The sequence below is a fragment of the Bos grunniens genome, chromosome 27, assembly GCF_055505025.1.
Source record: "Bos grunniens cultivar Pamir isolate PY7600 chromosome 27, Bosgru_T2T1.0, whole genome shotgun sequence".
NCBI classification, from domain to species: Eukaryota; Metazoa; Chordata; class Mammalia; order Artiodactyla; family Bovidae; genus Bos; species Bos grunniens.
Window position 1 is genome coordinate 1,305,000 of NC_141191.1, and position 16,343 is coordinate 1,321,342.

Genomic DNA, 16,343 nt, shown 5'->3' on the forward strand with positions numbered 1-16,343 from the left:
ATGGTTGCACAATTCTGTGAATATACTGAAACCACAAAACTATATTTTAAATGAGTGAATTTTATGGCATGTGAATTTTATAGCATATCAAAAGGATATTTTAGAAAATAAAAATATGCAATGACCGGGCCTGATTTTCTCATGATACTAAAGACAGTTCTTTAAAATTCAGCTCTAAAGAGAGCTTAATAAGCTCAAAAAGCAGAATAAGTAGGCAGTAAACAGGCAATGGCACCCCACTCCAGTACTCTTGCCCAGAAAATCCCATGGATGGAGGAGCTTGGTGGGCTGCAGTCCATGGGGTCACTAAGAGTCTGACACGACCGAGCGACTTCACTTTAACTTTTCACTTTCATGCATTGGAGAGGGAAATGGCAACCCACTCCAGTGTTCTTGCCTGGAGAATCCCAGGGACGGTGGAACCTGGTGGGCTGCCGTCCATGGGGTCGCACAGAGTCGGACATGACTGAAGCGACTTAGCAGCAGCAGCAGCAAACAGGTTTAGTAAAGATGAATACTTTGAGGTAAAATACTCATTTACATACATACCTGTTCTGACATATTAAATATAACTTTAGTACTAAAGACTGGCACTGTCCCAAGAACAGAGCTCAAAAATATTCCCATTTCTCCAAAGGTGATAAGATCTCTTGCTTGGAGTATTTCTCCTTCTAAACATTCTCAAAACTGGCTCAGAAGTGTCTCTGAAAGTTACCTATCTCTGCCAGTGAAGAGAATGAACTGGCTTCATTTACAAAGGAATTAGTTAGCATTTCTTAACATCTTAATATAGATGTGGCTTTATTTTCTTGATTTGTACAAATGTTTTCTTAATTTTGTTCCAAAGATATAGTCCTGAAATTAAGCTGACTTTGCAGTAATAAATCATTCTTTTTAAGATCCGTATTAAGTCCTACACTCCAAAAGGCTACATCATTAAAACCTGAGGACACTCAGTAACATAATGTTAGTCTCTTTGCTGGGGAATTTAATTACAGAATACCCCTATTGCATATTGCCTCGAGGCGATTAGAGCTTGAATTTCCAGTCCTTTTGCAAGCTTGGCCTCAGTATTATATCAAGCACACAGCTCCAGATTTCCCTAAAATTTCAAAAATGGAAATAATAAGAGGGTTACTGCAAAAGAGATTTTATTGAAGCAAAACTTCAACATGAAATATGTTGACTGGCAATAAATTGGAGAAGGCAAGATACCATAAATGGAAAACCTCCATTATTGATTGTAAGAATTGTTTTTTTTTGTTTGTTTGTTTTGGCCCTCTAAATGCTGTCTGATGACCATATACAGTAAAGTCCTTACATACAAACCAGTTCCATCCGAAGAGTGTTTTGTAAGTCCAATTTGTTTGTAAGTCCAACAAAGTTACCCTAGGTACCCAATTAACACAATTGACTACTGTACCAGCTACATCACTGCTATTTTATGCTTGCTTCTGGACATCCTGGGCTTGAAATAAAGATGCTGTACTACTGTACTTGCACACAGCACGATCACTTGTAGAGGATGCAGACATGTGACAATGTACACCAGACATGTGAACTAACTTAGTGATTGGACATGCGAACACACATTCTGATCTCTGAAAGTTTGCCACTTGAAGGTTTATATTTAGGGGACTCACTGTATAGAGACGTATAAATATAAGCATGAGCATAATGACTCATCAAAGGAAATGGATGCTGAGCAAAGTGTGCATACACTATAAAATACAACTCGAAGGATAAGTTTGATGTATTTATAACCAAGGCAGCCATGCTAAATGCTCATTACATGCTTACCTAACAATACTTTGTGGCCTTCTTAGAATTTGAGACCTCTTGGGATAATTAGCATGACCCTGTCTCTTTTGAAAGAAGCCTAGACTGATACTTCTCAGGGCAATCCTTTCAGCTAGAAGCAGTTAGGAGCATTCATCATCTTTCTAGTCATTTCTTTTAAAAAATAACTAATATGGATCAAAATATGTAAAGGTACTATTGTAGACTTGAGTTGTGAAGATTTGGGGATAAAAGAGCGTCTTGGTTTCTGATCCTCTTTTTTTTTTTCCTGGTATGCGATTTTATTTATTCTTGCAACAACACTAACTTCATTCTTCAGATTAAGCAGCAGAGGATAAAGGGATTTCCAATATATTTCTTTGTTAAGCCAGCTAACTAATGCCAAAGCTTGTTTGTATTTTTCTTTAAGATTCCATGTAAGCAATATCATAGGATATTTCTCTTTCATCTATTTGACTATGCGTAGCATCTCTTCCTTGACTCTTCTTTGCAACCTCAGTCATTTAAGCCTGAAGAGGAGAAAGAAGGCAGCTGTGGCAGCAAGAAAAGAGGCTGTCATCCTCTGCCTTTCGCAGTGTGGGAGCATTTATACGTTTCCTGGGGTCTTTACCCAGCAATAGCTGTCCTACTGTAGGAATAGAAGGTCCTTGAGAGCTCTGAGGATCGAAAGGCTGTGAGTGCAGTTCTCATGATCTGTGGATTGCACATCACAATGTAAGCCTGCAGCACATACACTGGGTGTTGGACCTTAATTTGAAAAAATAGCACTGAAACCTGTACAGTACTATACGTAGGATGGATGACAAATGTGGGTTTGATACATGAAGCAGCGCACCCAGGGCACTCTGGGACAGCCTGGAGGGATGGGGTGGGGAGGAGGTGGGGGGTGATTCAGGATGCGGGGACACGTATTTACCTATGGCCGATTCATGTTGATGTATGGCAAAAATCATCACAATATTGTCATTATCTGCCAATTTAAATAAATGAATAAATAATAACAACTTAAAAAACATATCCATAAATCAACACATTGTCTGAATTGTTGATTTTCAAAAACCCCTTTTCTGCCAATTACTTTTAAGAGGCATAGGCACTAAGGAGAAGCAAGTTTATCCCAATAAAAATGGCGACTCCTAAAGAACAGCACTGGCCTCTGCTTCACTGTGAATTCATCACAGTGGCCTTGTTAATCTGAAGTGTCAGCAGTGTTGGGATCCACAAGCCATCAAAAGGTGGCTTCATCAGAGCACTTCCCTTAGCTTTATGGACCACCCATTTCTGAATCAAGTCATGCAGTTGAGGTTGGGGCATCTGCTTTTGACCTCCTGTGTATGCAGCCAGGGTTTGTGACCCAGAGAGTGGGAAACCTTTTGAAATAATTGGAATAAAGATATTTTATGAGAAGTGGAGGAGAGTAGTTTGGGTAATTCATATGCACTTGAAAACTGGGTATGCACCTTGTATTCTCACATCTTCATCACTAAAGATCTTGGACACCATTGAAGTTAACAGAATGGACTCAGAATCAAAAACCAAAACATTAGGGACTTCCCTGGTGGTCTGGTGGTTAAGACTCAGCATTACCAATGCAGGGACCATGGGTTCAGTCCCTGGTTGGGGAACTAAAGTCCCATATGCTGTATAACATGGCCTAAAAATAAATGAAAACAAAAGAAGCACAAAATGCCATGAAAAAAATAATTAAAGGAGGCAGAAAATGCAGTAGATACTTGCATGCATGTGTGCTAAGTCACTTCAGTCATGTCCAACTCTGTAACCCTATGCTCTTCTGTCCATTGGATTCTCCAGACAAGAATACTGGAGTGGGTTACTGTGCTCTCCTCTAGGGGATCTTCCCAACCCAAGGATCAGGTCAAGCCCAAGTCTCTTTTATCTCCTGTGTTGGCAGGCACGTTCTTTACCACTAGCACCATGTGGGAAGCCCAAGTAGATAATTAAATAAACATTCAGATCAGATCAGATCAGTCGTTTAGTCGTGTCCGACTCTTTGCGACCCCATGAATCACAGCACGCCAGGCCTCCCTGTCCATCACCAACTCCCGGAGTTCACTCAGACTCACGTCCATCGAGTCAGTGATGCCATCCAGCCATCTCATCCTCTGTCGTCCCCTTCTCCTCTTGCCCCTAATCCCTCCCAGCATCAGAGTCTTTTCCAATGAGTCAACTCTTCGCATGAGGTGGCCAAAGTACTGGAGTTTCAGCTTTAGCATTATTCCTTCCAAAGAAATCCCAGGGCTTATCTCCTTCAGAATGGACTGGCTGGATCTCCTTGCAGTCCAAGGGACTCTCAAGAGTCTTTTCCAACGCCACAGTTCAAAAGCATCAATTCTTCGGCGCTCAACCTTCTTCACAGTCCAACTCTCACATCCATACATGACCACAGGAAAAACCATAGCCTTGACTAGATGAACCGTTGTTGGCAAAGTAATGTCTCTGCTTTTGAATATGCTAAAATAAACATTAAAAACAAGGAAAGCCAAATGAACAGAAATGGTTCAGAAGATAGATGTCATGTTGGTCTTCCCTTCCCCCTAGATCGCCTTTCCAGATTCTGATTCTCCCACCCCTCGCCACCGCTGCCATAACTCTGCAGCCAGATGGAGCAAGCAGCCAGATGCAGCAAGCTGTGATGCAGAAGGTCAGCTCAGTGGTAAAACAATCACTGCCCCAACACAGCCACTGAATCCATTGGACACTATTTAAATTTAATCAAGTCACTTCAGGCTCAATCTCTGTCTAGAAACTTGGTGTTTTTTATGTCTTCTTCTTTGCAGCAGTGGATTTTGCCCAATTTCATTTCATGTTTTGATATTACCTGAATGCTCATAATTTTTTTCTCCTTTAATTTCAAGGTCTAATTCATCCAGTGTAGGGCCCTCTTACATTTCTAGTTTCCCATCTCATTTTTACTGACAACTCGCTTTATAGCATTCAGTTTTATATCTTCATTGGAACTAGGAAATGAATTTAATCTCACACTTTCCAAAAATCTACTGCGGTCACAGAGATTAGGGCCAAAGTGGTTGGGGTTTTGTGTGCCTGAGAGTAATGACTCCTACAGATCAAGGGGCCCTTGTCCAGTCTTTGAATTTTCCCAGAAAAGCTCCCAGCCTGCCTGTCAGGGATAATCAGGGATGTCTCCTAATGCCTGTTACACAGTCTGTCCAGGGCGCTTGAATTCCTGCAGCTGCTCCAGTGGCAGAGAGAAATCGGCAAAAAAAAAAAAAAAAAAGAAAAAAAGCCACTGTGACTACAGAGGTGACACATGAGAGAGATCTTCGTAGTGATGTCGTAGTTCTGTGTTTGGTTGTGGTGATGTGTGACAAAATAGCACAGGACTATAGGCACACATTGTACTGATGTCTATTTCCTAGTTTTTATATTGTATTATCATTGGATAAGATGTAATCATTCCATTGAGTAAAACCGAATGAATGGTATACAGGACCTCTTCACTACTTTTGCAACTTCCTGTGAATCTATAAGTAGTTCAAAATAAAAAAATAATCTTAAAACAAATTCAAATTTTATTGTAGTTTAGTCAAGTCTAGGCCTATGATCTGAAGGGGTGAGAAAATTAGTAACATACCTTTAAGTAATAACTACATCATGAAAAAATATAGAGAGAAGTTTTCTTCTTGCTCTTATAACTCCAAAGAGTTAAGTAGACCTTACTGGACCTAGCAATCTTGTTTGCTCCTTTTTATAGACAGCTAAAAAGATCCCCTGGAGGAGGGCATGGCAACTCACTTCAGTATTCTTGCCTGGAGAATCCCATGGACAGAGGAGCCTAGTGGGCCACAGTCCACAGAGCCGCACAGAGTCGGACATGACTGAAGCAACTTAGCACGCACACACTAAATGCTTATATATTTGTGTCACCAATTCGAATCAGTGTTTGTAAACTGAGTGGATGTATTGACGTTGTGTTGATATCAGATGCAATTACATGTACTAAAATATCTTTTGAAATGAAATTTTTTTAAGATACTTTCATTAAAACTTTATTTTTAAATTGTAGTTATTGAATCAAAAACACTTCAAGGAAGCAAAGGAGAGCACAACTTTAAGAGCCCTGGAGTTTTTGTTGTAGAAAACACAACAGTGGAATTTCAGAAGGGCTCAGAGAGGCAAACCTTTAAGATTCCAGGACGTCTGATGGCTGATTTCATCTTCAAGGTAGGACGAGTCTCTTCATAAAATGTCATGCATCAGGGGCCCAGCACATCTTGAATTTGAAAAAGAACACGTTTGTTTGGTTGGCAGCCAATGACTGTTATTATACAGGGCATATGTCATTAATATTTTCACCTTGACAGTCAGTTCTTAAAAATCATTCAACTCTCTCAAGGTTCTGTTCCTCAACCACAATAGTTAAGAAACAAACTTCACTCTTACAGGAGAATGATTGTTTTGAATTTGTAGTCTCTGGTTGCTGTGTTCAGTTTTAAACCTCTCGATGGAGTTCAGTGAGAATGGTCTGTGGTTAAATGCTCCATGTCTTAAACCACGACTCTTCTGTTGCTCTCCTTGCAAAGCAGAGCAGAGAAGACAGAGGCCCCTCCCTTACCTTCCTTTCCTGTTTCCTCAGTAATGTCTCATCATGAGCACTTGTCTGGCTGTCACGAGGTCCCCTCATAAGTACTCTTCTTTCCTGTGACCAGGGCTCTGTGTCCCCTCTCTTGGGTAAATCTGGGGATCTTCTTTTACTCAGAGGACATGAAATGCAGTGGCCAATGTATTTCCAAGGTGACACAATCTGAAATTCTTCTGATACAACCAAAAATACCTAAGACATGCAGAAAGGGGTGTTTCAGAGGATGGTTTTGTCCTATCTATCCCTTTTGGGAAACTCATTCAAAATGGAAAGGGAAGAAACACAAGCGCTCCAATTGCCAGGAATATATTTACCTGTGAGAAGACCCAGTGCCTTCTTAAGAACTGTTCTATGTTGACTTGTCAAAGTTTCATCAAAGTATTGGTTGTGCCAGCAGAGAAAGACATTTGGAGTTGGAGGAGAGTTGCAAACTGCTGTCCTGTTTGCAAAGTCAGCCTCCAGTGTGACCAGCCAAGTGTCAGTCTGGGTGGAGTTGTTGTTTTGAAACTTTGAGTTTTAAATTGTCAACATTTAAAAAAATCAAGAGATTTTTATATTAAAATACCAGTGTTCTTTTTTTCCTGCTTCACTTAAAAAATGGGAAGGTCTGACCACCAGCTTGCATTCCGCCATGGTGATAATTGGCTGCAGCTGGGTAACAGCTGCCTTCACCACAAGGCACACGTCCTCACTTGCCATGGTCCACACCGGGCCCTCATGTAATCCTGACGTTAAAGGTATAGACATTTTTAGACGTTTAAGTTGCCACTACTGGATGTCACTTGCTATTCCCAGACATTGAAGTGACTTTTGTGTCAGACCCTTGAAGCATCAACCCAATGTTGTTCCTTGACAGCAGCATTGGGAAAGTCTTCTGGGGAAGCCCTAACTGTCATTTCTCTTTCCTTCTATTCTCTCTTACCCATTGTTGTACATAAATTCTGGGCTTGCGTTGCTTCTCTTAAGGTTTTCCCATTTGATGCTAAAGTAGTAAAACCCACACACACAAACACAAACATACCCTCTTAAAAAATTCTCTTTTCATCCCTACTCAGAAGATCTGTATTCCTTTCAAGTCAATTTAGAGACCTCTGACCGAGTAGGAAACATTAGTACAGTGATGGGATGAGAAAAATAGCCACAAAGGTTAAAATTTTATGGAACTGTTTGGTGAAGGTATTAACATGGAAAATGTGTTGTTTATTGACCTCATGAATAAACACACATAAATACATAAACTATTTACTTCGAGTGTGTCTGTATATACACACATGTACATATATGAATATGTGTATGTCTGTGTGTATATACATTTTTTTAAGATTTGAGAGGATATATTCCAAACTGAAAACACTGAGAAAATAGTGGCTATTTTAGAGGGTATCAGTGCTTTGGGGGAGTGATCTTAGTTTTACTTATAATATTCTAAAATTTAATTCTTAGAAATACAGTCATATATTATATGTGTAGTTAAAATTGGGCTTCCCCTGGTTGCCTCAGCAGTTAAAAAAAAAAAAAAAATCCACCTGCCAATGCAGGAGATGTGGGTTTGATCCCTGGCTTGGGAAGATCCCCTGGAGAAGGAAATGACAACCCTTTCCAGTATTCTTGCCTGGGAAATCCCATAGACAGAGGGGCCTAGAGGGCATGGGGTCACAAAAAAGCCAGACACAACTTAGCAACTGAAAGACAACACTCAAAAATTACTTTACATCTTTATGTCCAAATTATATATTCACCTCTTAATAGAATTCATTTTAGCAGCATGTTGCCACTGTATGAATTTGTACTCAGTGTTCTATTTTCCTGTCTCTTGAGTTCTAATTTTCTCAGATTTAATAAACAATTCTGGGTTTTAACTTCAATTTCTGGAAAGCTTTTGATCTCTCTTGACTAGAAAGGTATTTTTTTAAAAAGTATATTATTTATCAAAGAGGATGTTACACACAACTGTCTGACTCATGCATAAATAAAGCCTCACTTTCATGCCCAAACCATTTTCTTTCATGAATGTGGTGTACTTGGTGGGAGAGAATTTGGCAAATCAGAGATGCTGTGATGAAGCAAGAATAATTCTGATGGTTTTCCCTGACTTACAAGCTTGTCCAAATTCTGTGGGTTTCTAGGAAGTATCCTTTTCCATGGGTTACTTTTTTTCTGGTCAGAGCACTGTAGTACTACCCAGCCTGTGTTGTTTCTAAGACTGGGAACTCTGCTTCTGTTCATCTCTGCTTGGCCTATGAGGCAATCGAGTGATGGCTCTCCTTCTAGTGGTAGGTTAAGAATGGGTGTGAGGTCTCTGATGATGGTTAACCTTGTATTTCACTGTATCTCGTTCCATTCCAATCAACTAAGAACAGCTGATCTTTAAAAAAAAAAAAAAAATAGGAAGAGCTGACTTCAGTCTGAGAGAGAATGTGAAGACCAGCTCTACCCCACAGTTCAGTTCATCAGATCAGTTGCTCAGTCACGTTCGAATCTTTGTGACCCAATGGACTGCAGCACGCCAGGCTTCCCTGTCCATCACCAATTCCCAGAGTCTGCTCAAATTCATGTCCATCGAGTCAGTTCTGCCATCCAACCACCTCAGCTTCTGCTGTCCCCTTCTCTTCCTGCCTTCAGTCTTTTCCAGCATCAGGATCTTTTCCAATGAGTCGGTTCTTTGCATCAGTGACCAAAGTATTGGAGTTTCAGCTTCAGCATCGGTCCTTCCAGTGAATATTCAGGACTGATTTCCTTTAGGATTGACTGGTTTGATCTTGAAGTCCAAGTGGTTCTCAAGAGTCTTCTCCAACACCACAGTTCAAAAGCATCAATTCTTCGGCGCTCAGCTTTCTTCATGGTCCAACTCTCACATCCATACATGCCTAATGGATAAATTATGGATACATGGACCTTTCTCAGCAATAATGTCTCTGCTTTTTATATGCTGTCTAGGTTGATCATAGCTTTTCTTCCAAGAAGCAAAAGCGTCTTTTAATTTCATGGCTGCAGTTACCATCTGCAGTGATTTTGGAACCCAAGGAAATAAAGTCTGTCACTGTTTCCACTGTTTCTCCATCTATTTGCTGTGAAGTGAAGGGAGTGAATGCCATGATCTTAGTTTTTTGAATGTTGAGTTTTAAGCCAACTTTTTCACTTTCCTCTTTCACTTTCATCAAGAGGCTCTTCAGTTCCTCTTCACTTTCTGCCATAAGGGTGATGTCATCTGCATATCTGAGGTTATTGATATTTCTCCCAGCAATCTTAATTCCAGCTTGTGCTTCATCCAGCCCAGAATTTCGCATGATGCACTCTGCATGGAAGTTGAATAAACAGGGTGACAATATACAGCCTTGATGTATTCCTTTCCCAAATTGGAACCAGTCTGTTGTTCCATGTCCGGTTCTAACTGTTGCTTCTTGACCTGCATGCAGATTCCTCAGGAGTCAAGTAAGGTGGCCTGGTATTCCCATCTCTTGAAGAATTTTCCACAGTTTATTGTGATCCACACAGTCAAAGGCTTTGGTGTAGTCAATAAAGCAGATGTTTTCTGGAACTCGGTTGCTTTTTTTCTATGATCCAATGGATGTTGGCAATTTGATCTCTGATTCCTCTGCCTTTTCTAATCCATCTTGAACATCTGAAAGTTCTTGGTTCACATACTGTTGAAGCCTGGCTTGGAGAATTTTGAGCATTACTTTGCTAGTATGTGAGATGAGCGCAATTGTATGGTAGTTTGAACATTCTTTGGCATTGCCTTTATTTGGGATTGGAATTAAAACTGACCTTTTCCAGTCCTGTGGCCACTGCTGAGTTTTCCAAATTTGCTGGCATATTGAGTGCAGCACTTTCACTGCATCATCTTTTTGGATTTGAAAGAGCTCAGCTAGAATTCCATCACCTCCATCAGCTCTACCCCATAGAGTGCTGTTAATAATTTCGCTCAGTCCTGGGTGCACTGAAATACAAAGGCACCCTTTGCATACAGTTCCTAGATTAGACCTCATTTCATGGACGTCTCCGCTATCTCCAGGAGATAGTGAAGGACCAGGAAGCCTGTTGCGTTGCTTCCATTGAGTCACAAAGTGTCAGACGTACCTTAGCAACTGAACAACAGCAACAACATGGACTTTTAATAAATGGAAGGTTGAAAACAACTACATTCTGACGTGGTGAGTAAAATATGAAGGCATCCATGAGATTCTGGATTATTTTGTGGCTATTGTGCTGATGCAGAAATCTGGCAACTCACTGCACCAATGAGATGGAATTTCTTTTTTTCTACTTTTTCAGAAGCTGTATTTTCATGGTTGGACCTTTCTTTAAAAAGTGCACTTTTTCTTCTTCCCAGTGGATTTCTCACTAAGTATCCTTATTTTCCTGAATGATCTATTTCTAGTGGATGACTCTTGTCACTCTGTTACTGAGTCACAGTATTTTTGTGTAAGCCCCTGAGATATTCTTATTTTGCTTCTGCAATATGCGTATGTGGCCACCACGTAGCAGTAGAGAGTCTCGAGCCTGTAGCTGATGCTGTGTGCTTTGCTGGTTGGACCCTGAGGCGCTATCCTTTCAGTAAGAATTTACTAAGTATCTGTAAGTAGATGTTTGTGAATATCTGCTTTCAGTATATGTGTATGAGAATAATCTAGTGAAATAAACATAAGTGGCTTTGAGAAAGGTATCTGTTTCCATGGTTAACTATTTTAATAAAGATTGCTGGTGGCTTTTCCCCTCTTTAAAAAGTATGTCCCTCTTCAAGGGAAAAAAAAAAGTTTTTCTAATAGTCTGAAAACTTCCTTTTTATGTTAGTTGTCTATCTGCTTTCTTTTATTTGGATATTTTGTATTTCTATAGAAAAATATTTTCTGATTTCTGTTTTTAATGTTTTTTATTGTGGTAAAATGAAAAATGTTTTTATTTCACCATGTTTCACTGTTCAGCCCGGTGGTGCTAAGTACATTCATGTTGGTTTTCAGCTGGGCAAGCCTCTGTCTCTGGTTTCCTCCAACCACAGCTCTGGATACTGTGTATGTTTCCTACTTACAGGGTCTCTTTTTTCTTTCTGGGGAGTTATGGCAGCATATCTAACTTTCCCAGGGATGAGAGGGTTTGAAACTGTTTTCCTCTCTCTCAAAGAGAAGATTTTAGCCTTGCAGTGTGGTGTGGATGGTGGCTAAATTCCCATGTCCTCAGGTGTTTCAAAACACAGCAGAACAGTTTTCAGAGTCGGTGCATGCATTCACTTCCTGAACCTACGGTAACAAAGAACAGTAAACTGGGTGGCTTAAACAATATGTTTATTGGTCTCACAGTTTTGGAGGCTAGAAGTCCAAAATGAAGATGTGGGCAGGACTGATCCTTGAAAGGGATATGAGAGAGAATCTGTTCATGCCTCTCTCTTCACTTCTTTTTTTTTTTTAATTTTATTTTTAAGCTTTACAATATTGTATTAGTTTTGCCAAATATCGAAATGAATCTGCCACAGGTATACCTGTGTTCCCCATCCTGAACCCTCCTCCCTCCTCCCTCCCCATACCCTCCCTCTGGGTCGTCCCAGTGCACCAGCCCCAAGCATCCAGTATCATGCATCGAACCTGGACTGGTGACTCGTTTCATACATGATATTACACATGTTTCAATGCCATTCTCCCAAATGTCCCCACCCTCTCCCTCTCCTACAGAGTCCATAAGACTGATCTATACATCTGTGTCTCTTTTGCTGTCTCGTACACAGGGTTGTTGTTACCATCTTTCTAAATTCCATATATATGCGTTAGTATACTGTATTGGTGTTTTTCTTTCTGGATTACTTCACTCTGTATAATAGGTTCCAGTTTCATCCATCTCATTAGAACTGATTCAAATGTATTCTTTTTAATGGCTGAGTAATACTCCATTGTGTATATGTACCACAGCTTTTTTATCCATTCATCTGCTGATGGGCATCTAGGTTGCTTCCATGTCCTGGCTATTATAAACAGTGCTGCAATGAACATTGGGGTACATGTGTCTTTTTCAATTCTGGTTTCCTCAGTGTGTATGCCCAGCAGTGGGATTGCTGGATCATAAGGCAGTTCTATTTCCAGTTTTTTAAGGAATCTCCACACTGTTCTCCATAGTGGCTGTACTAGTTTGCATTCCCACCAACAGTGTAAGAGGGTTCCCTTTTCTCCACACTCTCTCCGGCATTTATTGCTTGTTGACTTTTGGATCACAGCCATTCTGACTGGCGTGAAATGGTACCTCATAGTGGTTTTGATTTGCATTTCTCTGATAATGAGCGCTGTGGAGCATCTTTTCATGCATTTGTTAGCCATCTGTATGTCTTCTTTGGAGAAATGTCTATTTAGTTCTTTGGCCCATTTTTTGATTGGGTCATTTATTTTTCTGGAGTTGAGCTGTAGGAGTTGCTTGTGTATTTTTGAGATTAGTTGTTTGTCAGTTGCTTCATTTGCTATTATTTTCTCCCATTCTGAAGGCTGCCTTTTCAGCTTGCTAATAGTTTCCTTTGTTGTGCAGAAGCTTTTAAGTTTAATTAGGTCCCATTTGTTTATTTTTGCTTTTATTTCCAATATTCTGGGAGGTGGGTCATAGAGGATCCTGCTGTGATGTCTGTCAGAGAGTGTTTTGCCTATGTTCTTTTTTTTTTTTTTTTTTTTTGCCTATGTTCTTAAAAGCTATATATGACAAACCCACAGCAAACATTATCCTCAATGGTGAAAAATTGAAAGCATTTCCTCTAAAGTCAGGAACAAGACAAGGGTGCCCACTTTCACCATTACTATTCAACATAGTTTTAGAAGTTTTGGCCACAGCAATCAGAGCAGAAAAAGAAATAAAAGGAATCCAAATTGGAAAAGAAGAAGTAAAACTCTCACTATTTGCAGATGACATGATCCTTTACATAGAAAACCCTAAAGACTCCACCAGAAAATTACTAGAACTAATCAATGATTATAATAAAGTTGCAGGATATAAAATCAACACACAGAAATCCCTTGCATTCCTATACACTAATAATGAGAAAACAGAAAGAGAAATTAAGGAAACAATTCCATTCACCATTGCAACGGAAAGAATAAAATACTTAGGGATATATCTACCTAAAGAAACTAAAGACCTATATATAGAAAACTATAAAACACTGGTGAAAGAAATCAAAGAGGACACTAATAGATGGAGAAATATACCATGTTCATGGATTGGAAGAATCAATATAGTGAAAATGAGTATACTATCCAAAGCAATTTATAGATTCAATGCAATCCCTATCAAGCTACCAATGGTATTCTTCACAGAGCTAGAACAAATAATTTCACAATTTGCATGGAAATACAAAAAACCTCGAATAGCCAAAGCTATCTTGAGAAAGAAGAATGGAACTGGAGGAATCAACCTACCTGACTTCAGGCTCTATTACAAAGCCACAGTTATCAAGACAGTATGGTACTGGCACAAAGACAGAAATATAGATCAATGGAACAAAATAGAAAGCCCAGAGATAAATCCATGCACATATGAACACCTTATCTTTGACAAAGCAGGCAAGAATATACAATGGGTTAAAGACAATCTCTTTAACAAGTGGTGCTGGGAAAACTGGTCAACCACTTGTAAAAGAATGAAACTAGACCACTTTCTAACACCATACACAAAAATAAACTCAAAATGGGTTAAAGATCTCAATGTAAGACCAGAAACTATAAAACTCCTAGAGGAGAACATAGGCAAAACACTATCTTCGCTTCTTGAATCCTCAGCTTTCCTACCTTTTCTTTACACCACTTTCCCTCTGTCCATGTCCACATCTGTGCCCAAATGTCTCACTTTATATAAGTGAGACAGGCTGGGACCTGGAACCTTTCACTGCAATGATTGCACCTGGACACACCTCTCATGTGACAAAATACAAATAAATTACATGGGGCTAAAAATAACTGTGTGCATGTACAGTTGGGGCAGATTCTGGACAAAAGATCCAAAGAGACTGAAAAGCCCAACTGCCACTTTTGAAGAGCCTGGAGCAAAACTGGGTGTCAGGAACAAAACTGGGTGTTGGGAACAAGGCAGAGTACTGAGCACGCCCCCTGCACATGCCACTACCTAAGGGGTGGACAAACCACCTAAGTCACCCCTCCAGTCTGACCCCCTGAACACACCCCTACCCTCACCCCATTTAAGGATTGCTTCTCGCCCCCTCAGGGCTCAGGGGAATCTGTTATTTGTTCTCTCTCCCAGCACTGCAGAAGGAGCTGCAACAAATTCTCGCCTGAATTTATTATCTGGCCTCTGATCAATTTCTATTGATCAAGGAGGCCAAGAACCCTGGTCGGTAACATAAGGACACCAGTCACACTGGGTTGGGCCCATCCTAATGACCTCATCTTAGCTTGACTAGACCTGCAAAAGCCCTATTTCCAAATAAGATCATTTCTGAGGTTCTGTGAGTTTGAACTTCAATATAACTTTTTGTGGGGGATAGAGTTCAGTGTCTAACAGAAAATAAAATCTACCTATCTCATCATTCCTCTCAGCCAGAATTCCATCTCATTTTAAACGTGTGCTGTGAATCACAGAGGTAGAAACATTTGCAATTTATTATTTCTTAAAAAGTGTCCAATTCATCTAATTTTTCAAATTTAACTTTTGAAATGTAATCATAACCTTCCTTTATCACTAAAACAAAACAAAACAGCAACACAAAAAACTCACCTGTACCTATGTCTCTTTCATTCCTAAATGTGTTCTCTGGTTCCTTGTCTAATTTTTGTTTGTTCAAACCATCCAAAGGCTTGTCTCTGAGGTATCTAAGAACTAGACTTTAGTCTTGTTAACTCTCAGAGTTTATAAAGAATTCTATTCATGTAAATTTTAGTTTTTGTTTCTTTTCTCTTTACATGGGTTTTATCTTGGTATTGTATTTCTAATTTCTAGAGTTAAATTCTTAATTCATTTTCAACTTTTTTCTCCATTAAATGTATTTATGGCTACCAGCCCCCATACAGAAATTCTTAATTTTGTTGTGCTATAGGTTGTTAATTTTAAACTTTATGTGTAAGCTATTTGTATCCTGGCTAGAAAATCTTTGCTTTATTCTGGATCATAAAAATATTCTTGTATATTTTTGTCTAGAAACATTACTATTTTACCTTTCACACTGAGAGCTATAATCCAACTAGAATTGATACTTGTGGGTGAAGTAGAATCAGTATCTTTTCCCCCATGACTATCCAGTTGAGCCAAAACCATTAGGTGGAAAAGACAATCCTTTCCATATCTATCTTAAATTCCAAACTATATATGTGGGGCTCGATTTTTACACTCTCTTCTGACCTATTCATCTCTATGCAGCAATACCATTGTGACTTAATTACTGTAACATTAGAACAAGTCAATATCTGGCAGTGTAATTTCTTCAGCTTTGTTCTTGAAGATTATCTTTAATATTCTTGCCTCCTTCCCTTTCCATGTTAACTTTGAAATATGCTCCTAAATTTTTATTCTGCTGATTTTTATTTGAATTGCTTTGAATCTGTAGGTCAATTTGGAGAAAATTCACCTTCCTATATTGTCTTCCAGTCCATAAATATGGTGTATTCATCCCTTTATTTAGTTCTTTTGTCTTCTCAATAATGGTTATAATTTTCAGTGTGTATGTTTTGCATATCTTTAATGAAATTCCAAATATTTGATTATTATTTTGATGCTATTGTAAATGTTTTAAAATTTTTTCTATTTGTTTTCTGCTGGAGAATGAAAATCTAATTGGTTTCTGTATACTGACATTATATTTTCACTGCATTCACATGTTAATACCAATAGTTTGTGAATTCTTTGGAGTATGTACATGCACAATTATGACACCCACAAATAATGAGTTTGGTTTCTTCTTTTCCAATTGTTGTGTACTTTAAAGAAATTTTCTTGCATTGTTGTT

General features: G+C 39.2%; 1 protein-coding gene across 6 annotated transcripts in view; it reads left to right on the plus strand.

Moving 5' to 3' along the window:
* Window positions 1-16,343, plus strand: part of LOC147343390 (ADAMTS-like protein 3) — a 66,722-nt gene that overhangs the window by 19,980 nt on the left and 30,399 nt on the right. For 4 of the 6 annotated variants that reach the window (XR_015156071.1, XM_086379870.1, XM_086379868.1 and 1 more), the window contains exon 3: window positions 5,846-6,003. Coding sequence is in view for 4 of the 6 variants with exons in the window: in XM_086379870.1 (XP_086235996.1) it covers window positions 5,983-6,003 (21 nt within the window). In the remaining 2 variants the exon portion in view is untranslated. Of the gene's footprint in view, window positions 1-4,359; window positions 4,463-5,845; window positions 6,004-16,343 lie in introns of all 6 variants that reach the window. The other 2 variants (XR_015156069.1, XM_086379871.1) reach the window with 1 other exon arrangement.